Here is a 27,581-nt window from a genome sequence, read left to right as displayed (position 1 = left end):
AGTCTTAGTCACAGTCCAACAGGCGCAGACACTGAGAAAAACACATACACACACCCACACAGGGAAGGAGAATGATGTCAGGCCAAATGCTATCTGAGGGAGGATGGGGGATGGTTATACAAGCATGTTTACAGGACATTTCCTGTGGCTGTGCCTTGGGAGCATCATCTGTCCACAGACAAACAAATACAAGAGTCCCCAAAGCCCAACACTTTGTAAGGTTGAAAAAACAAAAATATGAAATCTACACTTTAACTGGTTATTTAATTAACAGGCGGCTAATCACGACTGAATAAAACTATATAACCACATCAGAACACGTTTCAAATAGGAAAAATGCTGTTTACAGATTGACTAAATGCTGTTGTTTTTCCAGTAACGATCCCATGCGTGTCAGCCATTCATTACTGCATCTGTCCCAGGAAGGAAACATCAATGTGTAGCGGGTGAACAGGCGTGGGCACCGGGATGGTGGCAGAGACACAGTGTCAGATAGCATAATAACAATTTCTCGTTAGGTCTCTGCCACATCAACTTCACAGAACTGTCAAGAGATTTAGAATTTGCAAAAGAGCCTATAAGAAAAATCCAAAATCAGCAATCAATGTTCTGACAGTTATAAAGGCAAAAGTAAAAATAAAAACAATATTATTGGTGTGCTTATTGTCAGAACTGATGCTTAAAATGTTGGCAAATATGTCAAACCTTTTCAACAAAATGTACAGACTTAGACTCCAACTTTACTCTGGATGTTTCTTTTTCCTCCAAATGCTACAATAATCATAAATTCAATTTTAATTTCATCGTCCCTTTGTTTGAAGACTTAAGATGATCCATACAGATCTGCTTTACATGAATAGAAAGCTCTCTCCTTTCTTCCCCATTTTGGAGTGGGCAGGAGAAATTGGCCTCCACTTGACATATTTACATCCCATGGAAAGAAGAACTGAGGTAAAGTTTAAATAAATATGGGTGTTAAAAAAATATTACAAAAGTTGTTATAATTATCAGTTCTATTATGATTTTTACCCTGCCCCCACCATATGTACTCATAATCATGGTAGATATTTTCAAAATATTCCAAGATTTTTCATCCCGACTTTATGCAGATACAGTAAAAATGAAATCTGAACACATTCCTGAGATCCTTGGTGATCAAATGACAACAGGCCAAAAATAACTGGTTTTGTTAAAAAAAGTCACACATGTAACAGCAATAAAATATTTAGACTGAAAGCAGGCCAGCCAAACTGTGTTTTAAAGGCCAAGAATTATTGGCCTACAACAACGATTACCACTGTGGTCTCTGTTTGATAAGATCAAACAAGATCTGTTGATGAGATCAGCTGCAACACAATTGCACCCAACAGGTCAATCTATTAAATGGGATATTATGTCATAGGAGCCGTGTTTATTCCCTTTCTTCTAAAGATTTGATGAACAAGGCTGGCACCACTTTTCTTGAGGTTTTTTTCTGGATTATACAAGTGTATATAAAAATGGGCCAATTTAAAGCTGATCTTACACAACAGAGATTAATTTAGCCAACCTTACCTCATGGGAAAAACATTTCCTCTGTTTGATAGTTTAAAGAGATTTAAATACAGCGTCAGAAGGGAATTCTTGTCTCTGCCTGAAAACGTGTGGATAAAACGAACTGATGTCTGATGGTTTTATTTGTTAAGCCACCTATCAACCCCAAATTTGAATGCACTAAAAAAAACGCAAGAATGGGAAAAGAAATATGAGTTAGCAGAATAATGAATGTAGCACCAGTTTTTATTCAGACAAAATTCTTTCTTGTCTTTTGGACAAGAGCCTGCAAAAAATATATCTGAAAAACAAAGAAAATAAAATAGAGAATTTGTTTGTTTTTTCTCATACTCTTAACTCGAGACATTTTACCTGAGGCCAGGAAGAAAATGTCTACAAAAATCTTTTGAATATTTGCTGCCCTTCCAGAATGTTGTTAAAAGATTTTCATTCTTTTATACTAATATCTGTGTAAAACCAATGGAACATATTTCCAAGTTCTCCAATAAAAATATTGTATCATCTGCATGTATTTACACATGATTTATACATGATTTCAAATCATACCCCATATGGGGGGTTAAATATGAAAATGTACCAGACTGCGATCTTAAAATCTAAGCGAATCCAAATTTTTGTTTTATATCCATAAGAGAGATTTCCAAAAGCTGCAGGATGTCGGCACTCCAACACTGCAGTTTGAGAGAGACCACCGACTAAGATCATTTCTCAAACATAACAGTGTGACATTCTTGTCAAATCTTACAATTACTGTGTTACAATAAACCCAAAATGTTCTTATAACCCATAGTTTTTACAATGTTCTCATGACTTTCCCTGGGGTGAATGAACTTGGTGACTATTACAACTATTATGTTGGCACACTTCCACTAATGTTCTAATAGAACAAATTTTTTGTTTAGCACTTTAGAGTATTTGTTAACTTTGAAAACATTTCACCCACGTAAGCTCCTCTAAAATTGTCCAGATAAATTATAGAGGAGTAATTTAATTGCCCATTTTGTAAACCTTCAGTCGAATGATGTTCGAGGTCTGCGTTGAAGTTTTGGTTATTGACTGAAGAATTCTTCATGTAGACATTTATATTCATTCTCTCATTTTGAAGAGGGTGAAAATGTTTATGCAGAAGTTTGCTTTCTCTCACCACGTTCTCCACATTCTGATGTGGTGCAGCCAAAACATTTATTCTGTTCTCAGAATGTATCACTGTAGCACTGCACCTCGTCGTTCCACAGAAAACAGTTTACAATCTACTTATGTCCTTGGTGCTTTCTGATAGAAACCCCACAGAAGTCAAATAGGCAAAATCAGCCACAGAGTTGACTGAATTTAGCACTTTGGCACTGCACTAAGCAACATCTAGGTTGATGTAGAATTTTAGCACAGAACTAATGTTTATGATTACTGCTTTAGCATTAGCGCAACTAACATTTTAGTTAGCGGTTCCAACTACTAATTTACTTGACTTATTTTAGTTTAACATATACTGGATCCAAGCAGTTCTCTGGATGAATGCACATCTCCAATTGTTATTGAAATCTAATATCTATTGGTTCAACATACATCAGTATATCAGCCAAGTCCAAAACATTCCAAGTTTGAAAGTTTCCATGAACTAACAATATCAAACAATCTATATATATACCAAGAACTCTATCCTAGGGACATTTCCTCCCCCCCTCATCCCCTATCATATACAGGGACTATAAATGTTTCCACATTTATTTTATGTTTATCATATGGTTACAATTAGATTTGTGGCTTTGTGCCCATAGAGCTCAGCTGAAAACTTGCCTACCTACTAATTATTTCCCTTGTCTATGTGGCTGTTCACATTCAGCTCACAAAGGGATAATTAGTGTCTTTATTGTACTGAATTATAGCAGTCAAGCAAGAGGGATTAATAAAAGTCAGCAGTTGTTATCTACACCAGGTGTGAACAGTAGCTGCCAACCACAGACATGGCTCCACTAATGACAGCAGCTGCTGCAAGATCTTACTTGCACCTGATCAAACTGCAACAAACAATTTCAATGCACTGTATTTGGAATGTGTAATAATGTAGATTTGAAATTTTATTCAATAGTATTTAAGAGACATTAATTACAACATGTATAAATTCATACAGTCAGTGTGTGGCTTTAAATCTAATCCAGCTCCTTAGTGTAGCTTTTAAAAGAACTCATAGAGAGCATGCTCCAACTTCTCACTTTTTCTTCCTAGGTGTCCACTGTCTCTTCATCTAATCTCAAAGTGACTGCATGGTGTTAAGGCCAGGACTCTGTGGGAGACAGGCCATATGTTGCACTGCCTCTTGTTCAACTCCTGGCTAAAGATATTTCATCCTCACTGTTCTTGTATGTTTGGTGTTGCTGACATGCTGCAAGAATTTTCACCTCAGTCAGTTCTCTTGCAGGAACTTTTGTAAGGATGGCTCAGAATTTAATAAAGTAAAGGGCCTTTCTTTGTTTGAAGTGTTGATGCAGGACAACATGCACGGTCACAATTTCTCTATTAAGACCTTCATTATTAGAACAATGGAAATTTAATTTGCCATATTTTTTTTTAAATAATCAATACATCAGTATTGATGTTCCAAATAAGCAAAGTTTGGCAAGCATATAAAAATACAGAAGTTAAAAGAAAAAGTTAAAAAGTTTAGTGCAAAGTTGAATGCTAAGGTGCTCTTTGGTATTAAACATTTTGCACAGAATATTGATGTCCTGATACTAGCCATCCTCACACCCATTAATAAAACATTTAGGAGGATATTGGTGTCCAGCAGAGCTGCAATGCTCACTGCCTGAACAGCTTCTCTGCTAGATAGATATAAAATAGGATTGGCCCTATACTTCCCTGGGAAATACAAAATCATTCACACAGAAGTAAGACATGATGACCCAAATGGTTAAAAGCTCCAGAAGGTAAACTAGACTGCAGCATCTTTTTATTTTCTTTTGTATGTTATGAAGTGTGGCAAATCAAAATAAACTTAGTCATGGGGTTTCACAATATTAGATAATTACACAATAGAAAATTCTCTCTTTGTAGCTTTACTCATTCACTTACATGTTTTGTACATTTATAAAATATGAAGATATGAACTTTTAACTGAATCCTGTGGACCCCCGGCTGCTTGAGCTCAAGATTTTAAGAGTACCACAGTGTTTGAGTACTGCCACAAACACAGTGGCAGTACTCTTTACCATACTGATGAAAATCAATGTTTTTAAAACGACTAATTAGAAAACGCTTTTAGTCACTCTTAAGTCCTGTTGAAACTTCCTCCCAAAATTATCTCCCTACAGCATCTTATTACTGAACCAATCTTTCTCTAGATAAAAGGTGACAAAGAAGCTTTTAAGTTGCTGCAAATGTTCTCAGAATAACTACTGAGAACATTTGTTAAAAGTTGTCTGAAAAGTTTAATAGACTCAGACAAGAATGATTCAATAACTTCTGTTTTCTAAGTACACCAAGTACACTGACTTCCTGTTTAAATCAGCATTCTCTCACATCATAATATCTTTTACTTCCTGCATTGATAAGAAAAGATCACAGCCTTTCAGGATGTGGCCCTTAGGAGACGGAGAAACATTCCACTATTGAGCTTGGCTGATGTATTAGTATTATCCTCTCTATTTAGCTAAGCATGCTTCTTTGAAGATTATTTTAAAAAATAGAAACACAATCATGATTCTTTTTCTTTCTTCAACCTTTACTAGCCATCCTCACACCCATTAATAAAACATTTAGGAGGATATTGGTGTCCAGCAGATACACCAATTTTAAATCACCAGCGATGTTTAGATAATCGCTGGTGGCTTTTTCAAACGCTGCCATCCTTTCAGTTGGTTTTCCTTTTTATTTGCAACAATGTTATAACTTCAGTCATTGTAGACCAGTGCAGTTGCCAAGCAACTACACATTTGCTATGTTTGCACTAGGGACAAGCTTATAATACTGCAGTGATACAATATGGCAGTGAGGAAAATATCAATATACATCTGGGAATAATCATCAAGAGGACATGCTGAAAATGCAAATCATAAGCACACAGCTACAAGGAAGAGAGATAGAAAAAGAAGGAACGGTTGAGACAGTAAAATAAATGGATTTGTTGCCATAAATACAACCAGTAAGATTGGTGGGCAATATGATCAACTTTTCCTCATTAATATCAACATTTTTTCATTTGGTTCAGGCAGAAACGCACAGAAAATGGATAAACATGCGTCTTTAATTAGCTGCAAATGGGGACTGCATAGGTACAGTTTCAGAGGGTTTTTATTTGTTTTTTTTTACATTAATAAAAAGTTATCTGCCAGTGTTTCCAGAGATTGAGTAGACATTAATTACTTAAACAGCCCTGATCACATTGCTCTTTATTTGAATTTTAGCATGCTGTTAATGCTGATGTTATTACCAGCTGGTACATATACCAGGATTTTTGTTTAATACAATCACAGACATGGTTTTATAAACAAAGGACAGCTGTTTTTTTGCTTTATTTACACACTGATATATGTCTTTGTAGACTTTGTATTGTAGTCCCAAATATTTTGTATTAAATTAAATTAATGCAAATTATCACATTTTCATTGTAAGCTATTTCCGAAGTTTATTACCGACTGTCCTTTAAGTAAATCACCGGTAGCAATCAGAAGACCTTTTTTGTGAAAACTTAAAATGTGATATTGTGAAATGTCAGCAGATATTGAGAGTAATGGCAGAAATATCTCATATTTTTAAAAAAGCAAATCACAACTGATCACAATGTTCCTATTAAAGATGTATTTATACCAAGGGACATAGATTTTCTCCTATCTGTGCAAATTTTCTACAGCTAAACTCAAAAACTGAACTTTAATTTAAAAGTTACACACCACCAACATACAAAGTGCTGTCTTGCTCTGTATGATTTAGCTTATGATGCTAAAAAATAGGGAGGGAAATAAAGCTGATGCATCAGCATAAGAGAATTAAAAGGCAACAGACTGAATCTTCTATATGGACAACATCACAATCTCTTTGCTTTGGCAGTTCTTCAACATGTTCTAATCCTCCCCAATCTAATACCATCTTATCACCCACTCTCACTGGTTAGCCATTTTCAAAGAGTTTTTACTTAAGCAACATTCAGCCAAATTTTCTCGTAAGTTTTCAAGAGGCTGCAGCTGAATTCACCTTTTCTGCTAACTAAATGCACAAGTGTTAATTTCCTGTTCATTAAATGCAAATGATATTGAAAAAAATGAGCCACCCCAGATGATAAATGACCAACATTAAAAAAATAAAGTAATAACTTTGCTGATGGATCCAAAATGATAGTACTGTGTAATCTCTGCTCATGTGGTGCTGCATTATGAGACAGCTTTGGGCAACATGTTTTCTGAGATGCTGTTTTGACACGTGCTAAAATCGTCTTTATAAGATTTTGTCAACAATTGACTGAACAGTTCTCAGGCATGACATTGGAAAGATAAAGTCGGTACATTCATACAATTTGTATTTCACAATAACAGCAGGTAGACAGAATGTATGCCAACTTAAATGTTTAATAATTAACTGAAAAGGGATTAATGAGTAGGTGACCAGGGTGCACATCTTTCCAAATGATCTCTGAACATAGTTAACAGCTCCACTGTGAGTATTCAAGAGTAAGTGGATAATGGACAATGGACGAGAAAGTTTTCATATTCCGAAACCCTGAAGCAACCCAACAAGCAAACATAGACGATAAAAGCAAAGACAGTAACTGAAAGAAGGAAGTAGCACATCAATAAAAAAGGGCTTGAACAAGGAATGGAAGAAAACTGACTATATATATATATATATATATATATATATATATATATATATATATATATATATATATATATATACATACATATATATATATATATATATATATATATACATACATATATATATATATATATACATACATATATATATATATATATACATACATACATATATATATATATATATATATATGTATATATATATATATATATATATATATATATATATAAAGAGTTAAGGAATGGAGAAGAGGTGAATTGACAAATGAATGACTAATAGAGAAATTTACTGATATATCAACCCTAAAACTAAGTCGGAAGCTAAACAATGTTCTAATTAAAAAATGTAACAAAACTCAACCTAAGCACAATAATAAAAAAAAACTCATGACAGATGTTTACCTTTTTTTGTGTGTTAGTAATACCTTAAAGACAAGAAGCAATGAGCCAAAGACAATGTGATTAATAAGCTGACAGCCTCATCTGCCATCCTCAACATACTGCAAACTAAGTACTACAATTTCCATAGCATAATTTTTTCCCCAAGCATGTTCCACTCTGGAGTATTTACAGCTGTTGAAAAAGAATTACTTTTGCTTTTTACATGTTTACATGCAAATATAAGCAATGTCTGGGCTTGATTATCAAGACACCAAAAAAATTGGTATAATCTTCTCCCTTCGACTGTTCTAATAATCTATATTTACTGAAAACACCAAGGACTAAAATTATGCTTAGAGAACAACAAACTCACGGCCATATTAGACAGACTGAAATTATACATTTGGAAAATGAATGTTTTGAATTCCATGAAAAGAGCCATCTGACCAACATTGTGTTTGAAGATTTACATAAAACTCTAGCAGTAGAGTAAAAGCAGTTCTAACATATACTTCAAAAGGTGTAATCATTGAACTATTTACATATGATAAAAACATACTGAAATATTCAAAAGAATGTAAGGCTCACAGCAAAGTTGTTTTTGCTCAAATCTAACTTTTCCAACTCCCTTCAAAGGTTACTAAAGTTAAAACCAGATATGTATACATACCGAATAAAAGTCAAGTACATCTTTATTTCTGACTGTGACATCAAAGCAGACCAAATTTCTCTCGTTTTGTCGGAATTTACCAAATTGTACATATAGAGAAAAATTGCTAAATGAGAGAAAGATGAATGTCAGATTTATTTACTGTCTTAAAAATCAGATATTTACTTACAGAATGATTCCTGTATCTAGGGAAAACCTAGACATATTTCAGTTGTTTGACACAATGAGAGAGTCAAACGAAATCAATCAAGATATCAGGAGAATTATGGAGCTGCAAAAGTCTGGTTCATCCTTGCGAACAATTTCAAGATGTTAGAAGGTGTTCCAATCAGCTGATCAAATAATTATACAGAAGTACAGAAATGATGGGAATATCCAATCATCATACAGGAAGGATATGGGTTTCATGTCCCAGAGATTAACATATTTTGTTGTGAAATGAACCGATTGAAGCCGGAACAAGAACCAAAGGATTTGTGAAGATCCAGCTGAAGATGGTTAAAACAGTCATTATTACCCACAGTGAAATGCAACGTGTACCTACATGGACTGAAAGGCCACTCAGCAAGAAAGAAGACTTTACTTCAAAAGAAACATAAAAAGCCAGATTGCAGCAGCAAAGACCTTTGATTTGGAGATAATGATGAAACTAAAGTGGAACTGTTTGGCTATTATCACAAATGTTACATCTGGAAGAAAAACAATGATGCTGGTCACATCCTCACTGTGAAGAATTGGAGTGGCAGCATCATGTTGTGGGGCTATTTTGCTACATGAGGACTTCAGACACTTCATAAAACAATGTAAAAGTATATCTATATATAATTTTTTTCTGAGGTAAAATATGATAGTAACATGATAGTACACTTTGCAAAGAAAAGAAAAAAAGTTTTGGGTTTGGGAATGCAAATCTGTGCCCCACATATTCAGTCCCAATGAGGATGTTTTCCATATTTAAAGGCCGTCTACATTTCAAATCCTTCTCATTTTACAGACCCATGTCTGACTTTAGGAGACTAGACAGTGATTCCCACGTGTGTTCATCAGAACAGGAAGTCCAGTCTCATTAGTAGGATGGAATTCTGGACTGTGCTTGGAGGACTATGACCCCTGATAGAAAGTGACAGCATCCTCACAGTTTGGGCTTATGCACAGATTAAAAATTACAATTTCTCCACCTCTGATGGGTGACCACTGAAAAGAGAAGTAGGTCGTTATTAAACTGAAGTAACAAGAAGTCTATCTCGGTACTAACCATATCTGACCATGGCCTTCTGTCTGGAAATACGTGCAAAGTAAATGAATTCATCTCACCAGTACCTCCGTTCTGAATCTGGTGTTTATTTTAGAATCTAAAAACATCCAGCTTACACATGCAAAGGAGACAGAGCCAGAATCAAACAACTTTGGCATAATTAATTATTTGCGGGGTTTGTGTTGATTTTAGCTCTTTAGTGGTAATATTACTGTTTTCAATGGGAGACCGCCGCTTCTCATGCTTCGCTGTAATGAATGCATCACTGATTGCAAGGCGCCTGTGGCTCAGGTAGTTACACCTTTACTTCTGGATTCAAGAAAACAAAAGGAAAATAAATCATGTCGTGTAGAACAACTTACTCTTGAGAGCAGTGATCAGCATATTTCCATCCTTGATGAGCTCCTTGATGAATTTATTGGTCTGCTCCAGCTCTATTTCATGGTATTTGAGGCGCTCCCTGAAGTCCGGGCTGTCCAGAAAAGAGTCACTGAACTCCAGCGCCGGGAGTCCCATCGTTTCCCAAAGTAACGGCGCCGGCTTTTCCAAACTTTCTAACTCGAGGAATTAAAAGTTTCCCCCCCCCGTTCACATCACGCAGCTCAGATGTGGATGCAAACTTCTGAGTTCTCCAAAAAGCGGTTTTCCTTCCTCACTTCTTCCTTTACTTCCGCTTTGGATTTTCTCAGCTTTTTTTTTTTTTTTTTTACTGCTACCTTTTCTTAGAAATAGTGGTCGCATGACTCCTGCTGGTTACTTCTAGATATTTAGCAACAGCTGGATCACCCTGCAATAAAGTTTGAAAGGGCTTATTGTTGCTTCTTCTACGATGAAGGTGCGGTAATAATTGTATCTCTTCTAATCTCATGAACTTTAATGTTCCTACAGGATAAATAAATGCAGAATAGATTAGAACTAATTATATGTGACCTTTATTTAACCAGGCAAAAATAATTTAAGAACTAATGAATAATTTGTAACTGTGGCCTGGAAAAGGAAAGGACTTTTAATGTTTAATTAAAATATTTCTGAAATGAAAATACAATGGATCAGTTTGTATGAATATAACACATTGCAAAAGCTATAAAAATCATAATGTGCACATTATATAAACATGCACTTTGATGTATTGGTTCTAATCTACCAACACAGTCCGTAATAAAATATGAACAAGTCCTGAGCTGAATGAATCTCACTGTGTTTAGCATTTTTTAGGCCATCAAGGAGAGGTGGGTAGAGGAGCCAAACATTGTACTGAAGTAAGTTTAGCAATATGTCAATATACTTTTACTTAAGGATTAAAAAGCTGTCATTAAAACAATTCCTCAAGTAAGAGTAAAAAAAATATCTAGTAAAATGTGGCTTTTTCAAATGTTTTTTCAGCGTTTGAAAAAGCCACCTGCGAAAAAAAAAACTTCGGTAATGTACTTGAATGGATCACTTTAATTTGACTTAATTTGGGAGTATTATGCAATCATTGCAAACAAAATATTAAATTTTGTGCAGGTTCAGGTACTTTGATAAAATGAAAAATAAGCATTACATTACATCATTACAAAATAAATTCCAGCAGAAGACACATTCCATATCTCAGTTTTCCAAAAATCTTTTGAAAACCTATACTACAAAAGGTTGTAGCATATTCAGCTTTTGTTGTTCCCAATGTGGTAATAAATCCAACTTATGTCCAACTAGAGAAACTTTGCATTTTAGACAAATACATAATCTTGACAGTTTTTAATTTTGTTGCTGAAGGATTTGAACTATATGTGCTGGATAAGAAACTAGCATAAATGAATAAACAAGCAGTGAATTTTTGTAGCACAAAACTTATCAGTCTCAAATTTCAGCTCAACATGCAAAATTATTTTGTCTATTTTTAATTCATTGATTCCATTTCATCTTATTGTCACAGTTTAAGACCTGAACAGTTAATAATCCAGGTAGGCTTATGTACAGAAACTGTGCTCAACAATCTGTCAGGTTGGAATTAGCAGGGGCTTGAGGAGAGAAATCTGAATTAATACCTCGGTAAATGGAAGTAATTAAGCTAGAATATAATTACAGTCTGTATTTTTCACATCTTCCTGTTGCAGCAGGAACAGGCCCCAGAAATAATGTCAGACTACAATGAGAATTTGTGTAAGAATGAACAAGAGGCTTTGTCACCAATGGCACTAAGTCTTTTGGATGACTTTTTCGACTTATGGTGCTTTACAACAATGAGAGGACGGGGAAGCGGCTTTGTCATCATGAGAGAGAGAAAAAAAAACGTCTCAATAGAGAGATGGATGTTGTGGCGTTGACTAGAACTAGCACACGCAAATGAAAATACATTAACAACTTGATGACTCACAAGAAACAACATTTCCTCTGTTACATTTGGATGGTAGTTCTGCTCACTTATTTTGAAATAAGTTACTTTACACATAGCGTGCAGTTATAATAGGTGGCTTAAATTTACTTTTTAAGATGAATCTCTAAACATGTAAATTGCCCACTTTGATAAACTTAACAGCAATCTTCTAGCATAATTCTCGTTGAGTATTGGCCAGTCTTCCTATTCAGAGACTGTAGCAGGAGCAGCAGTTTCTTAAACACACAGAGGCCCAAAGTCAAATTTCTTTTAAGTCATATTTAGTATACACTGCATTTTTATAATAACTGAAGGTAATAGTTATTTGATTGTGGTATAAATTTGCACTATATGCATGAAAAATACTTAATACTTCCTTTTTAAAAGGTAGATCATTAGTAGTAAACTAACCAATTTAAATGAACTCTGAAGAGGGGCCAGATATCCACTCATACGTTTGACCTGTTGATGGTGACAGAAATTGTATTAAAAAAACAACTTAACTGGATAAATTTAAAGTAATGTCAGTAGTGTTGGAATGCTTAGTATGTCCACTTTTGACCCTACTGTCATTAGGTAGGTTGAAATTTAATGAAAAGTCATCAAAGTTTTATGTTGTGTAATCATCAAGGCAAGAAAAAAAGGCCTCTTTGAAAGCTTAAAATAAATGTGACATTTCTGCTCACAATGGCTGAACTTTTAAACTGATTTGTAAATTTCAATGCTTTTCTATCTGCTTCTCAAACCTGGTCAACCTGCAGTCATAGCCTACGTGACACAGCAACCATCACTGGCCCTTAACACCACCTGATGAATCAACAACTCTGTGCTTACACGCTTACAGGAAGGAAATCTCAAGCCTAGTAATGAAACTGAACATAAACCCTGCATGTCTGATTCATTCGCAGGAATAACACTCATCTTGTCCGCCAATAAAACCGTATTAAATTTGCATGCGATAGGACAGAACAGGGTGCCCAGTTTGCCTGGGGAATGTGTGATTATTGCACTTGTAATATTGCCTCTGCATACATTATGCACATGACAGGATACAATCGTGGGAAAATAAATTGTTGAGTGATTAAGTGATTCTTTCTAAACATGAAGCTAAACAGTAGCACACGTTTGGCTTTTGGAGAGTAGCTCTACTGTAAAAATAAGATAATATAAGTTTAAATAAATAAACTCTAGGTTTATTTAGAAAGAAAAATGTTTCCAGATCTCAATTCAGCAATCCAAACTCATTTAGATGTTATTGGTTCACAGCAAAAAAAAAAAAAAAAAAACTATACTTATTTTCTCACATAATGGTAGCATCCATTTGATAGGTTTGTATATGTTGACTCATAAAACAAAGAATCCAGCTGCAATCGATACCTTTTCAATCTCCCTTGCTATTTCCTTCCACTAAACTTTCCACTAGCTAGCTTGGATACAGCCAGCTTCTTTATGCAGGTTTGATGCTCATTTGTGAAGGAGCGTCTACAGGACTCCTGAGGCAGTAGTTTTCCCCATCTAAGCAAACGAAAGTCTGACATGGCCATAGCATCACATTTCTGTTAAAAATCCAAAGTTATTGCTATTATACAATCTTCCCATTTTCTAAGAAAATGAATTTGAGGTTTTCATTAGCTGCAATCATCAGACATAAATATTTGGATTCTATTCATCTTTAAATCTTAAAAAACAAACAACCTGTGCATGGAGTCTAAAATTTTAAGATGAAAAAGCAAGACATCCCCACATTTATATTAGTTATGCAAACATCAGTGATCAGAGAGGCAGAGCACAAATCTATCTGTGAGACTGAATCATTGGAGACCAAACTGAACGATAAAGAAACCAACTGCCTTGGAGCATACAGAAACACACTGATAAAACACACACAATCTCTTCAACACACACAGAGAGACTGAGACTTCTTTAACATACTGTACAAGTGGGGAAAGAAATTAGATGTGAGATGTATATCTTCCCACGTCCTCACTCCTGTTCTCGCTGCATTAAACAGAGCCACTTTGGCCTTGCTTGGTGGAGAGTCAGCTACTCAAAGGGGAAAAGAACTTGGATTTTATAGAAGATCTCAATAATCCATGCAAAAAATGCTAAATAAGCATCGATTGGCCCTGCAATGAGTTATGCACAAGTCATGCAGCCTCTGATTAGATTTAGTCACAGTGGGGCTATCAGCCTTTTGCTGAGATGTCTACTCTGCTTGTGGTGGGAGAACTGAAGGGTAGTGGGGGCGTCGGTCCCTAACATGCCCCCTTCAACTCCAGATAGCATGCTATCACTTTGCAGAAGCAGCCCTCAGGGATGCAGTTTGTTTCACTGACACAGTGAGTAGAGAAATGTGAAACATTAGCGGAAACTCTGTTGCTTTGAGTTAATTGCAGCAAGTGCTGTGCAGCACTAAACTGGGTTATTGGGTGAAAGATAATGGCTTAGATTATAGTAAAGCAGTTTCCTCCAAATGCAAAGCTCTCTGAAAGTGTCTAAATAAGACAACTAATCGTTCTCTTATTTAAAATCACTAGCAGGAGCCTCATATATAGAGAGAAAGAAGTAGTGAGGTTTTAAGCAGAGTTAGGTTATAATTTAATGTCCAAAGTAGCGCTGTCAATCGATTAAAAAGATTATTCTGATTAATCACATTCAATGCCTTGATTAATAACAAACACTGAGCTTAATTTTGTAAACTTGAAATGTAAAAATGCTAATTTTATAAAAATAAAAAAAATGTTTAAGAAAATGTTTGTCTTACATTTTCTATTCGACATTGTGAAGAGGCTTTTCTCAACATTTTCTCAGCATTTTGTTTCAAACATAGTTTAGAAATATAAAATAGAAACTGGCTGTGCTTCTGTGGAAGGCTAATTCATCCCTGCAATAATTAGGCTATACTAGCTTGGTTTTATCCAAACAACATTGCTATGTTTTTTTGTTTTGTTTTTTGTGTAAGAATTTTTTTGGAAGTAGTACCCTTTATTTGACACTTACCTGACAGGTAACTGTCAAAAAAAATATCTGAGAACAGGATTTGAACTTGGGACAGCCGCATTGAGGTCTACAGCCAATGTGTACGGATGTCTGCCATTCCTCACTCATCTCTTCAGTTGGGTTTGTGACTCTGTTTTGAACGCAATGCAAGACTGTTTAACACTGCTTTGAACTAAGTAACCCTCTGTGGGAGAGAGGCTTTTAGGTCAAATAGGTAATATGATTAATCTGCATTATGTCATATTAATGCGTTAAACATTTTAGATTAATCGCATGAGTTAATGCATTAACAATGACAGCCCTAATCCAGAGCTTTAAGTGTCTACAAGCTCTGTTTAATCAGTCATCTGAAAATTTATGGTGCAAGCGCCAACCTATTAAGATAGGAATGTCCACCTAAACGGACAAAAGCTTTAAGCAGAGAAACTGCAGAGATCCACAGTTCAGGCTGGAGAAATTGTCTACAAGACGACTAGTTGTCATGCACACATCAAATCTGGTTTTTATGGAAGAAGTTGCTGAATGATTGCGAAAAAGCCTTAAGGCACAGGTGTCAAACTCCAGTCCTCAAGGGCCGGTGTCCTGCAGATTTTAAATGTGCCACAGGTACAAAACACTGGAATGAAATGGATTAATTACCTCCTCCTTGTGTAGATCAGTTCTCCAGAGACTTGCTGATGACCTAATTATTCTATTCAGGTGGGGTGCAGCAGAGGCAAATCTCAAAGTTGCAGGACAACGGCCCTTGAGGACTGGAGTTTTAAACCCCTGCCTTAAGGAATTGCTGAGAGTGTTACATGAATTTTATAGAACAGGGCAGGAGAGGGACCTTTGGTTCAGACAACTGATTAGCTTCTCTGAACCAACTTGGGTCTCAGCTGGACAGGTGTCTAATTGTGAAGAGCATAAAAACAAATCTTCCTCACTGATCTGAATTTTGTCTCTACTGCAGGTGGATGAAGGCAAAGCAAAATCAAGCTTGCAATGACTTCAAAGACCACACAGAACCATCTCTGCCGGCTGTTTAGGCCCAGAAAAATTTCGGCTAAGGCAGAGCTTCTTTGAAATTGCAAATTGTTTCTTTGTCCTGTTAGTCCCACTCCTTCCTGTGTCAGTGTTGGATCATTCACAGAAGTTGCCCCTTGTGATTTCATTAGGGACTTTTCACTCCACCATCAGCTCTCTGTCACATCAGTAAGCTGTTAATATTAATGAATTCCAATATTCAATATTAATTTAAAAATTATCCACTACTTTATCTTGGTCTGTCACATTAAATTCTATGAAACTAAAAAGAATGTAGTTGTAACTTTAAAAAAAACAGTTAGTAGCATGGTTATGTTGCATCAAGAAGGCCCTGCTGTCAAATGAGACTGAATGTTCTCCCTGTGCATGTGTGGGTTTTCTCCATGAACTCTGGTTTCCTCCCACAGCCCAAAATTATGACTGTTCTCCAAATTCACTTAGATGGAAGTGTGGCTGCGTATTCTGTGATAGTGGGTCAGTGACTTGTACCTGCCTGCAACCCAATGACCCCTGGTGATCCTTGCAGGGTCACCAGTCCTCTGTGACCCTGCAAGGATAAGCATAAATAGACAATGGTTAGAAAAATAAGTGGCTCTCATTAGGTTTGGAAATGGTGAAAGTATTTTTGCAAAGCACTGCGTGTTGTTTCCCTCACAAAGGCAGGATAACCCGACTCCTTGTGACGGAAATTATATCTAAATGATATGAGCTGTTTTTCCCTAATTAACAATTGACACTGCCATGCATACCCTTCATTTAAATCAGGTGTTAAAGTAATTGCACAATTTCCGGGTGGCACTCAGCTTAGTTCCAGAGGAGAGCTTTTACGAACCAGATCTGTCACTGTTTTTCTAGCTGATGATTAATGACCCCAATTTAGTTCGTTTTTTTTAATCCAATCATGCTCTGACATTTCCTATCAGATGAGCCCTTCCTCATTCTTTGCCTTGTTTACGTCGTGACAGTGCAATCTGCAGAAGTGCCAAGTGGTGAGCTCTCATTTATGACTCCCGTGTCCAGCTGATGTTTGAGGAGTTATACGTGATTACCTCCTCTTTGCAAAATGAGGCATCTCCATTGTCCGCAGGGACTTCATGTATTGCTTCATGGCACACTGTGACAAATTGGCACTGTAAGCTGTTTTAGCTCGAGCAGCCACATATGTTCAAGTTAGAGTTAGGTAAAGGACACATCCTGTACAAAATAGTACAACTTCAGTGCAAATGCAATCCAACAGAAATGAAAGGTTCATGCCTCAGCATCTTTGGCTTTAGAGTCTGGGTTTCTCTTGGCTCTCCGAAAAAAAAGTTGTCCTCTGGAGGAGGGGGCTTTTATTTTTTGCCTCATTGACCTTCATAAGGTGATACCTGTACTGGCGGCACAAATTTAAGTCTGGGTGATAAATTACAAGAGCTGCTCCACCAGCTTTGTAAGCAAACTCTTCTGTGCATTGCAGGGACAGTCTTTAATTTGGAGCAGCAGGATTTTTAAAAAGACAACCCCCCTCCAGAGCATGTTTCTCTTGAACTAAACACATGCACCGACACCCTCAGTTATTTGAGCCACGTTTTGAGGATGCTTTTGTACATCTCTAATCACTAGGCTGGGCATGAAAAATGCTTTTAAGATGAAAATCTTTTGTTCTCACAACCAGATGCAATATGCAGGTTACTGCTTTGAGAGCTGGCAGCTGTTTTTAATTTCTTCTCAAACAGAAAATAATTTCCTTCCATCCTAACACAAAGAAATATATTTGACGTTTATCTCATTAAGTTGTCAAAGACTCATTTCTTTGAAAATTCTCACCACATTGCTCTTTGGTCAGACATTCTATAATTTGTTTTAAGAGAATTTTCTTTCAAGCATAATAGAATAAAAATCCCTTTCTACCTTCAAAGTTTTTCTGAATACTCCAACGTCTTTTTTCCTTTGAAGGGCGTTATGGTATATACTCAATGAGAAGCTGCTGTTGCAATCCAGTCCATTCAATCTAGGCATACTACTTAAAAGATGACAGAGAAAACATTTGCATATCTTGATAAGGTTGAACTCTGATGGATGAATAAAGCTCAGAGGTAACAAGAAGCATTTTCATACATTTTTCTATCAGAAATCAACAGATTACTTGTAAAAGTAGATCACTGTGGATTTTTTTCATCTGGATCTGCTTTGAAGCAGACATTTTGCCAAGATGCTAGCATGTTTGGAATTTATGACATTGCTTTTTGTTTTTCTAGTTTGGTTTTTTTTTTTATGTTTTTTTTTTGCTAATCCAGCCCTGGGTAAAATATGGAGCCATCCAGCAGCCATTGGGTTGAGTCATGATTTCAGGTTAGATTTTATTGTAAAAAATGTTTAACATAACAAATTGTGAAGGCCATCACGATTAGTGGAATGACGAGAAGCATCTAATGGGTTCTATTTTGTCATGACTTTTTTCCCCTTTTAGTAAAGTTCTGCCTCAAAGACCATTAGAAATAAAAAATGATAAAATACTAAGGCATATATCTCAAATAAATTAATATGTTTAAATAAAGAATTTCTAAAAATATGTATTATTAAAAGTGAGGAAAGGTTGTTTGAATGACCAAACCAAGCTTTATGTAAGATATGTGAGAAGATGTTATCCCTCATTTATACTCACTTCAGTCATGTACTTTGGATTTTCTGGTTTTTGCTAAAAATCTAAAATCGGCATGGAAGAGGCAGAATACAAAATTTAATCAGAATCCCTCTACACTGAATTATCAGGCAGGGATGTTTTACCACCACATGTTCATGGACATTTAAACAAGCTGCTATTAAAGTCCAGTGTTTAATTGTAATTATATAACATTGCATAAAAGTTTAATATTGTATAATTGTGTACATTTCTTTTCTCGTTGACCTTGCCAATTTTTTATTGACATTGGCTAACATGCTAATAATGTAAGCTAAAACTTTACAACAGCTTTTTATCTACCAAGTAAAAGGCTAATGTAATGAAACTGCAGGTTGTGTGTTATTTGTTTTATCCTGCTCTTTCTTCGATGACCCTAATAATAGACAGACATGGACCAATTTAACCTATTTTCAATTATAGGTTAGAACACCTGGCCCAGTATCATAGATCAAACCCAAACCCAGTTTGTTGTGTTGGTATTTGATCCAGGTCTGGATTTGCACAATAACCCAAGTTACACTTTTTAAGCCTGTTCCAGAGTGCAATAGAAGCAAAAGCTCTTGTAGAACTATTGGCTTTAAGTAGCATAAAATAAACAATTTTGATAAGGCCCCAGAAATGGTTTGAGGTCACAGTTGAATACTAGATGATCAGATGTTCAATGCTGAAATTATGTTGTTTTACAGCAATTGCCGCACTCATTCCTTTGCTAAATGAGCCTTTATTGAATGGTTTATTAGTATTCTTTGAGCACACCAGAGAAAGCTGTTGAGACTCTCTTGATCAGATAAATCAGTATTAAGGGTTTTCATCAGAGAGAGAATTACACAGGTCCTTCGATGCTTCAGACTACTCCTCAGGGAGGCTGGATTTGTAATTTCAGATCCTTTGAAAACTTTTCCAATCATCCTTTCTTTTCCCCCCTCATGGTTAAATTTAAAACCCATTATTTTATGTCATCTGAAGTTTCTCCATCCACTACAGTTATCCTTTTGACAGGCAGAAAGAGGGTGAATTTAACATCCACAGTGTATTTAGAAGGAGAAATCAAACAAAACCGTTAGCACAAAACCACAGGCAGGTTTTATTATTCTCAGAAGGCATGAGCACACATTGTTAATCATTTGGACTGCTGGTAGGTTTTATTTTTATTTTTTTTGGATTGAAATCAGTAACATTCCCATCAAAGAAAGCGCTTTAAAATGTTCAAGATTACCAATATTTGTTTGTGGTATGCCTTTTGTGATAAGAGAAGAGCAACATCAAAAAGATCAAAGGTGAAGCAGAAAACTGCTTTTAGGGTTTTCAGGTTTGAAAAACTATCAGAGTTAAGAAAAGGTCCCTTTGAAGAGATCATTTTTTGTGGAGAGAGATGTGCTTTGAAGGAAAGGCTTAATAACTATGAAGCCTTCAATTTTAAAAGCCCACAAGTACATGCCTCCACTGCTGGTGATTGACTGATAGAAGCTTTGTTTGCTCTCTCTGAGATCTTTACAGCTTTGTGCCAGGTAATTGAAAAGGAGACGAGGAAGTATTCTTTTTTTGTGAGTATACCTAAAAAAGGAACATACAACTAAAAGCAGTGCATTGGCTGAAAGCATCTCTAGTCACTGCTGTTTTCCTGCCTAAACTGAGATATTAATAAGTCCTCCTCAACCCATAAAAAAAAAAAGCAGCACAATTAATTCAAGATGTTTTATAGTTCATCGACACAGGGCATAGAATATCTCCTGATGGGTTAACTGCAGACCACAAAGGTAAAAAAACAAACACTAAATCGTAAACGCTGGCTGAGATTAGAGACAACATGTCCACAACAGTACCGGCCCCATCAGCTGTTGCATAATTTAAGAGCTCAAAAGACAGATGCCTCTCAGAGCACGTTGCATCACAGCAGTGCCTTTCCATTAATGTCTCAACGTCTTGTAAAGAAGGAAAACAAGGAGTTTAATGGAAAGTAGTTAGGCTTTCCACAAAAAATTACTTTAAGTAGTCAAGTTCAAATCAGAGAAACAGAAAAAGCTTGAACTTTAATAAGCAACACCATGCCAACGTTCACATCTTGGGTTCATATTAGTAATAGCATGAGGCGATAACAAAATGGATCTGACCATAAAAGGTGTTATGTTAATTACCTTCACAGGGTTAACACAGAACAACTCCTAACAAAGAGTGGGACCCATACCACTGTAAATTATCCCCTGAAACTGAACCATCTCTTTTGAAAGATAGTTAGTATTTTTGGTTTTATGAGCAAATTTTCTCAGTTTTTAGAAATTTTGATTTCATTTGAGCCTCCACTGCATCTGGCCTCTCAAATTTACCTAGACATTGACCTTAAGTCATACGAAATGACAATTTTTTTTGATACCAACCCAATTCCACATTTCTCACAACTTCTTTCTAACAGGCACTCCTTAGAAAAACTTACATCATTATTTCCACTCTCACAAACATAACGTCTCCCATTGCAACATAAGCTTCCCAGATTACATGTTGGAGTGTCAGGTGAGGTTAGTACTAATGACTATCATAAGTGTCTGTTAAGGCAGCCTTGAAACTGCCATCTATACCCTCTCAAGATTATCCTTCTCCAAGCACAGTGCTAGTAAAAAAGCAACTGAGTGATGACTACAGCAGACAGAAGCTCGATATTTCAAGGTCAAGCCACTTAACAGACATAGACAAAAAGCTTAGCTAGCTACTTTTTTTTGCTTCATATTGCCACAAACGCCAGTCTAAATGAATGAGTAATAATATAATCTAAAGATTTATGCTAATGCATGAGCTCATCTGTTTATCGGGTGCCATGTTCTGTGAGCCTGTTGGGACAAAGGATGTGCACAACTGCACAAAAAAGAAAGAAAAGATTTACCTTATGTTACTTTCAGGTTGGATTTTTTTTTTTCTTCAACTATTGGACATCTGTTTACATAAACTGTTCACAGTCCAGGCATCAGGGCATCTGCACTGTTATTACCTCACTTTTACCTCGCCGGGATCCTGGATTTATCATTTTCTGAAAAGAAGATTATGCCCTGAGCTTTCATGTGTCAAGACATTTGACGTGTCTCTTTGCCAAGCATCTCCTGCTTTCAAATTCAAGGCATTGTTGAAAACAGAGGACAAAAAACAGCCGATATTTGGATGCTCAGGTGTGACAAATTCCTCAGTGAAATTGTCAGTATACAGCTACAGATTGTAAACAGGCTGCTCAGAATAGAAATGTGGGTGACGGAGCAGAATGACACAGAGCAATCAAATTTGATTTAAAATGATTGTTTACTCCCTCTGGGAAGTAAACATGTGAAACCAAGTATGAGTATAAAGAACTTGAGTCTTCCTTTCCTTTTGCTTATTCAAGGTCATATTGTAGAGCAGTGCAATTCTTCCAGAGTGTTCTGGGTCAATTTAGTTACAGATTAGAGACAGCAAAGTTGATACTTTGTCGAGGCCAGCACAAAGCGCTAATCTCAATTCCATTTAAAATTTGTGGACAGAAACATGTTTGAGAGCAAGGTGGTGGTTACTTCTTGTAGAGGTGTGAATGCACAGTCAAACTCTGATGCAGACCAAAAAAGTGAACCCTGGCCTGCCTAAAAACCTTGGTATTGGTTTGAATAAAGTGGCCAAATGGACCCGAGACTGTTCTAAAACCATGAAGCAGCTCATAGTGCAGGGCATTCTGGGTAAGTACTTTGAATACAAACTTGTGAGTCTTGCACCAGCGGGAGAAATGACTCGTAGTCTTTAACCAAGAACAAAAGAGAAATCCTGCAACCCTAAAATCTAACACCACTCTATTTTTGATCAGATTTCAAACCTTTGGTCTGTACTGTATATGGTCTGCATCAGAGTTCGACTGTGCATTCACACCTCTACGAGAAGTAACCACTTTGCTCTCTCTCTATGTAGATATATATATATAATCCTTACTTTCTTTACATACCTTGTTCAAAATAGAGAATAAAATCAGTTAGACTGTGCCTTTATTTTCTATATTCCCAAAATCCACAGATCACCACATTCCAGAGCCAAAAGAATAAATATTCATGAAAGCATTACAACAAATTATTCACAATATTTCTTTAATGAGGCGTCCGGCTTCTGTGTCTCTTTCCAATACATATCACATTTCAACAGAAATGTTTATAAAGTTGTCATTAGTTGTCTAGGCTAAAGCAAGACCAGAGGGGAAGCACTTGAGCTGCAGCTTACATGTGCAATCTCCAGTTTCACAAAGATTCCAACTGAGGACGACATGTCATTGTTTGTGAAGAAGCGGCCTTACTCCAGGCTTCTAGTGGTCTGACTTTGTTCAAGTAACCACAGAGACAGCTTTAGTGTTGAAAATGCTAAACTGAGATTAACTCCAGCTGGCAAGCAGGCTGCATGAAGCCTAAGAGGAGAGCGCAGAAATCTCTCCGTTGCTCTGATGGCACAGAAAAAAAACTAATAACTGAACTGCTGAACACAAAATGTCCAGCTGCTCACAATGAAATCCAAAGAAAATATTTGAAGTTCATCCACCAATTCCACAAGAAAAAACATCCAGCAGGATATTATGAAGCCCATATGACATTGATTATGTGCCAGTGTAAAGAAGTGTGAATCTAATGGTGCCATTGATTTCAGAGGTTATGCTTTGTCAGGATAAATGGCTTTCCAACTTTCTAATATGTTGATATAAAAACCAGCCTTGATAACAATCTTCAGAATCTGTAATATATTTTGAAAAACACATTATAGCTGCACTTTATTACAGCCATTCATCAGTGGATGAGGTCATCTTTAGCTCTTCCATGCAGTGCCTTAACAATAATTTTAGTTACACCACAAAATCTGATTATTTTGACATTACCATCCATTAATCATTTTCCTTGTGGAAATTCATGTTTTTTTTCTGTGTAAAGAATCTTCGTCTGTCAAAATGGACAAATGGTCTCTCAAAAATATGTTTATTTTTGTATTTGTATTGTCAAGCAAGCCAACACTGAAATGAGCAGAATTTTGTTTATGTGTTATGAGGAGTTTGCATGCTGTGATGTGTGAAGACGACGGCTCAGACAGCTTTCGCCATTGTTTGATGATTTGTGTAATTCCCACACTGTGGGCATCTGCTTTGTTTTCTACTCTTTTATTTCCACCTCCCTGCGGCTCTTTACTGTCGAGTATTCCTGCCCAGGCTTTGTCAAAATCATCAAGGATCTGTCTAACATGCTGAATGGTGTGTGAAAACATGTTAATCAAGCACCCTTTTCAACACTAAGGACCTTGATGTCCAGTCTACCTGAACTGACAGGGATAGTCAAACTGTTTGTATCCTTCTGATATATTTTCTGCTTTGTAAATGAAATAAAAATCATTCTGTCCAATCTACGCTCCTGAGAAACACAATTTGCATGTGTTACTGGTCAGAATGAAGGGTAAAGTGCGTCTCTCTTGAGAGCTGTTTCCTTATTTGAGCTTCGGGTCAATAGGGTCAAGCGTAGGACATTAATCACCGGAGTGAAAAGAGAGAAAATCTCTACTTTTGAACAGGAAAAAGAATTGGCTATCTGCTCGACCTACGTGTGCAAGCTTACATTTCAACTCTACAGCTCATTAAAACCGAATTGAATGTTCCTTATGGTTGCCTGTGTTGCAGATCTGCATTCACCTTGGGTAATAAACCTGTTCTGGCTTCCAATTAAAGGAAAACATTTACATGCACAGACCAATTTAAATGCACCACCATCAGGGCAGACATGCTCAATCACCTCCAACTCTGTCTCATTCATCACGGTCTTACTTACAGCTGGAGTCTCCAAAGGCATCGATTCGTTGGCTGATGCTAAGGTCTCCTATCACTCAAGAGTCTGGAAGGACAATTTGGTTTCCAGGTTGCTTTCTGGACCTGATGGTGAGAAACCAAACAAGTGAGACAACCAACTGTGTAAAACATCACAATAGGTGAATGATTTAAGCCGTAAGCATTTGGTTTGTCTATACCGCATTGATAAAGCCATTGATTTGACAAGTATCACTGTATCTGTACTTCAGATAGTCATAGTCTGCAGGGGATTTGAGTTGCATTCTGCAAAGTAGACCTTTCCTTTAGTTTGGTTAACAGACAACCCTAGTCACAGCTTTGTGAGACATTAAAATCAACTGGATATCTTTGATTTTCTGTCTTCTGGATTAACCATTAGTTAACTCGTACATTCGCAAATAAAAGGCATGCTTACACTAAACAAGGTATAGGTCACAGCAGCATTGTTAACACATATATACATGAATTTAGTTCTGTTACCGTCTTTCTGTTTCACCTCTGTGCTTTGAACTATGATGCATATTGTGGTGATGAAATTCTACTCTACAAAATAGCTTCTTACAACCAAATTCTAAACTCTGCTTCCTTTCTGAAGCTGCTAAAACTGTTTTCTATCTTTTCTATCTTGACATGTATGCCGGAGTACTAAAAAGCATGCATCTTCTAAGTCTAAATATGTGAAAAATACTTTGTGCTCACATTGTAAATAGTGCGTGTGGACTGGGATCAGGGGTGTGAAAATTCAGTATTTAGTGTCCTGAATCTGTTCTGGGGACTTTACATTTTGAGTTTGGGGGTAATCAATTAATAAAAGTAGGTGAAATAAAGACTAGCAGAAACAAGCAAAAAAATATATTGAGCCCAAGTATTAACAGAATAATGAAAAAAGTGAGTCATGCTGCCAGTTTCACTTCAGTTTGTAGTATCTACCATGCAGAGATGAAGGAACAGGAAATTGAGAAGTGCAATGAAATTTTTCCAACATGTTCAAAAATAATGTGGTGGTCGACAAATAGCAAATGATTAATAAAAAGATTTGTAGCCATTGAACTATTGTCTATTTTAAAATGTAAATCTTGTACAATGTAGTAAAAAATATAGACAAAAATGGACCAGGCACAAGTTAAAAAGGTGATGTGCACAAAGGAAGATGGATAGTCTGGACCTGCTTCATGAAGTATTAATCCAAGCCTCTTTTTACTTTGCACATTGTAAAGTACCTTGGAAGTTGGAAAAAAATTGGCATTCTGAACAGAAAGCACAGCTTATGTCTTCTGAGAAGATTTCAACTTTAAATCCCCCAAATTCTCAACTCTTTTGTTGAGCTTAGATTAGCAATTATATAGGTCTCCAATGATACAGTCACTTTAAAACTTAAACAGATACAAGAAGGAACACGGGTAATCACAAATGTCTCCTCTGTACAATTTTATTACATAATTTCATTTTAAGGGAATGCTCAGATTGTTCCAATTGATCCAGGTTTCACTGAGCCCTGCTGCCAAGGTAATCTTTAAATCAGGCAATATGTCAGCTCTGCCCCAGGTTTGCTCCACCTGGCTTTACTATAAAGTAGGCAATGATGCTGTAAAAGGGCGATAAACGAACTGGATGCTCTCTTGAGCAGCTAAGCTTAAAACCTAAGGATAAATTCAACAATTATCTTTCTGTCCTTCGACCACCAAAAAATGTAAAATGGTCACAGCAAAGAGGTCTTAGTGACAGGTCACGACAGTTCAGTCTCTGAAGAAAGCAACGCATTAAAGAGACAGGTGACTTTGATTAACCTTAATCTAAAAAAGCAGTGAATAAAACATTCTACATCTTCATAAAATAGCTGTATACTAAATACAGTGTCAGGAAACTGAATTTGTCCTCTCTCAGATTTTGAGTTCTTTGGCCTCTTTTTCTCACTTGTATGTAAAAACAAATTCCAGTTTCGAACTGGAACTGCAAACATCAAGACTAATATGAACAGTGCAATGAACGTGAAAACAGCCACTAATGAACGTGTCCATAAAGTTGCGCATCTAAATGCCACAATAATTCTTAATATTAAGATAAGTGTCACATATCTGTGCAGTGGGCCATCTGAGTTGTGGAGCTGCAGGAGGAGCACTATGAGCTGCTCTGTGACAGCAAACGCAGGGCCGTAACGCAGAAAAGAGATGCTAAAAGACCCCAAAAGAGACTCACTGTAAAAATGTACACTTGCACTACTGATTACATTCTTTACAGTCAAAACATGTTTCCTTCTGATAGTGTTGGTAGCATCCTAAAACCATGTTATTTGTGCAGAAGGACAAAATGTGTGCAGTTTTTGTGAACACTAATAAATGTGAATATGGTGCAGTATTTGAGTGGAGTGTTTTGTGCCTGTTAAAAATATGATGGTCTCTGTGACAGGACATATTCCAGAGGAAGCTAAGATTGGTTCTCATAGTTGCACATCTACTTATGTATACCTAAAGCAAAATATGTGTTTAATGTAAAACCTAACAAGACAGCAATTGAAATTGAACAGTGATTGAATTGCATAGTGAAGTACTAACATACAGTAGGTTCGCATTATAATGCTCAGGCCTGAGATTTATAATTCCTCTAAAGAGATGTAATAAGGTTATTTATATTGCAAGCTGCTTTGTGATTACTTCAAAAAATACTTTGTCCGACTACATAACTTACACTTAAAAACTATTTATTCTATATATTTTCTGACAACATCAAAAGGTGCCTCAAGCCTGTGTTGCACCACAGAGTAAAATTTTGGCCATGATCAAAAATTCAGTTATCTGAAAAGAGCAATATGACAGTCTGTGACAACATCACCTAACCAGGGAGATTATAAGGTCCTGGAAGAGGTCTGCGTTGAGCTGACTGTTTCCTTGCGTGAACTTTAAATCTCCCTCTGCAGCAGCCCCCTCCTGTTCCTCTTTATCCCTCAGATTTCTACATCCATCTCATTATATTTCCCCACACAAAGAGCCTAAAGAAAAGAAGCTTGGGTCTTTGAATTGAATCACCACTTCCTTCCGATCAGCGGGGATTTGGCAGCATT

At 36.4% G+C, this 27,581-nt stretch overlaps 1 protein-coding gene across 7 annotated transcripts in view; it reads right to left on the bottom strand.

The window, feature by feature from the left end:
• The window catches only part of LOC122833121 (rho GTPase-activating protein 42), a 117,877-nt gene that overhangs the window by 88,531 nt on the left and 1,765 nt on the right, over positions 1–27,581 (bottom strand). For 3 of the 7 annotated variants that reach the window (XM_044120434.1, XM_044120435.1, XM_044120436.1), the window contains exon 1: positions 10,030–10,329. In XM_044120434.1, coding sequence (XP_043976369.1) covers positions 10,030–10,183 — 154 coding nt within the window. In that variant the 5' untranslated portion in view covers positions 10,184–10,329. Of the gene's footprint in view, positions 1–10,029; positions 10,342–24,506; positions 24,608–27,581 lie in introns of those variants that run through there. The other 4 variants (XM_044120437.1, XM_044120438.1, XM_044120432.1 and 1 more) reach the window with 3 other exon arrangements.

This window comes from Gambusia affinis, linkage group LG06, assembly GCF_019740435.1.
Source record: "Gambusia affinis linkage group LG06, SWU_Gaff_1.0, whole genome shotgun sequence".
NCBI classification, from domain to species: Eukaryota; Metazoa; Chordata; class Actinopteri; order Cyprinodontiformes; family Poeciliidae; genus Gambusia; species Gambusia affinis.
The sequence above is the reverse complement of the archived record's forward strand: the minus strand, read 5'-3'. Positions and strand labels throughout refer to the sequence as shown.